The sequence below is a fragment of the Sphaeroforma arctica genome (assembly GCF_001186125.1).
Source record: "Sphaeroforma arctica JP610 unplaced genomic scaffold supercont1.369, whole genome shotgun sequence".
In the NCBI taxonomy this organism is placed as follows: Eukaryota; class Ichthyosporea; order Ichthyophonida; genus Sphaeroforma; species Sphaeroforma arctica.
Genome location: NW_014040189.1, coordinates 11,192 through 13,288, shown reverse-complemented (window position 1 = coordinate 13,288; position 2,097 = coordinate 11,192). Strand labels below are relative to the sequence as shown.

General features: G+C 46.1%; 1 protein-coding gene across 1 annotated transcript in view; it reads right to left on the bottom strand.

Moving 5' to 3' along the window:
• Positions 1-715: 715 nt before the first annotated feature.
• SARC_05659 (hypothetical protein) overlaps positions 716-2,097 on the bottom strand; it is a gene marked incomplete at both ends in the record, with an annotated part of 2,334 nt that continues 952 nt past the window's right edge. The window contains 3 exons of the mRNA XM_014300469.1: positions 716-936; positions 1,228-1,338; positions 1,893-2,045. Coding sequence (XP_014155944.1) covers positions 716-936; positions 1,228-1,338; positions 1,893-2,045 — 485 coding nt within the window. The remainder of the gene's footprint in view (positions 937-1,227; positions 1,339-1,892; positions 2,046-2,097) is intronic.

Genomic DNA, 2,097 nt, shown 5'->3' with positions numbered 1-2,097 from the left:
CATAAATATATATATTATATACATACATACATACATATATATATTATATATATATATATATCGATAGACGATTAAATATATATCGATAGACGATTAAATAACAATGCATATGGAATGTGTATATATACATACTCATTGTCATAGGTATTCACGGGCTTTGCTGGCATCAGACTCTTGTCGAACAACAACTGCACAAGACAAGAGATGGATTAGAAAGCATATAGATCGTGTGAAGCATATACAATCCATGTAGGTTGTGAGCGAGTATGTGCAGCGAAGGTACACATGTGATCTATAAAGACGCTTGTGTACAAAGAAATGGATGGAGTGGACGGCTGTTGTAGCAGACGTGAGGCTCGAGAGAGGGACATGTGGTTGTTGTGTGAGTACTTTGAACATACGCGTGTGTGTCAGCTGCTGCCAGTGTGTGCAGTCCCAAGGGAATGTTTCGGTGTTTTCATGGTCAAAGTTGGAATTCTAGTTAAATTTACTGTTAGAAGTACGCGTTAAAAGCCTTTATAATACACACATAGTACGTTCATAGGTGTCTGTCTATACCCACACTATTCCCCCTACGCACACCCCATCATACCAGTGATCACATTCAAGCACATAAGACCCACATGTAGTCCATTGTATATTCACACCCATCATGCCAGTGATCACATTCAAGCACATAAGACCCACATGTAGTCCTTAGTATATTCACACCCCATCATACCAGTGATGCACGATACAGTGGACTATCCGTCACCAGCTGCGGCACTCTGTGGCCATCCTCCACAACGCTATCGCCCGCGTAACGCCTCAGCTCCACACCGGCCCGTTCACCAACACCAGCAAACAACAGCCACACCCCAAGGTATTCCAGGGGTTTGTCCTCTTTAATTGTCTGTTTGCGAAGTGTAGTCCAGGTCTTGGGTCCCTCCTCGGCGTCTGTTGTAGGAGGGTTGGACAGTGGGTTGTGAGGGGGTCGGGTATGTGGTAGGGGATATGAACGCAAACTTACATAGAATATATACGATACGACAAACAGACTATTAGACTATGGGTTAGTGGATATGAACGCAAACTCCATCAGAATAAATCCCACAAACAGACCATCAAACATACTACGGTCGAATAGATATGACGGATGATGCGTGTACTGTAAATAAAACAGACGCCGGATTCGAATCAGGATAAAGTACACACACACAACCCCACTACTCTGAAACAAACGGGTACCTGATGTAGAGGAGCCTTCGGCGAGTTCCTTTGCCGTTAACGCTTTGGGGAAATGGCGTAGCAGTCGAGGCTTAGCCCGTTCTGTGTGGTTCATAAACTGCCCTCCATTGTCTGTGGGAGGGCCGACATTCGGGATCACGGGGTGTATTTAGGTGCCATGGTTAAATGTTAAGAGACACACAACAACAGATGAACAAACTACAAGACAAACACACAACTAACAAAGAAACTATGCCACCCAAACGCGGATGCGACACTTTGGCATACATATCAGATAGTCCAACAATGATCTCGTACTACCACATCATCACCACAGCCGCAGTGATAGGAGTCTTGGACTTCTCTGAGTGTAACGGATAAGACACAGTCCTGCACAACAACACACATGCACTCACAAACACTCAGACAACTCAAATACAAATACAAACACATACACACACACACACACACGCGCGCGCGCGTACACACATACATACACACATACACACACGCGCGCGCGCACACGAACACACACATGTACACACACACACACACGCACGCACACACAGAGAGACACACACACACTCTCGGAGACACATACACAGAAACACACACCAACACATGCACATACACAAACACGTGCACAATCCCCCTCCTCTCTCTCTCCCACACACACACATGCATACCCGTGAATCCCGCGATAGTGGCCATCTGGAGGTCGATCATAACGCCGTCGACAAGGTCACTGTAGTATGCGTCTTGGCCTATCTCCGAGTGCAATGTGTGGTATGTGTAATCATGCAACCACGCCAACAGGGCAGTCATGTCACTGTCCTCCACTGTGATCAATTGTGACAGCACGCGCACCACATCCGGGAGGAAATGCAGCGA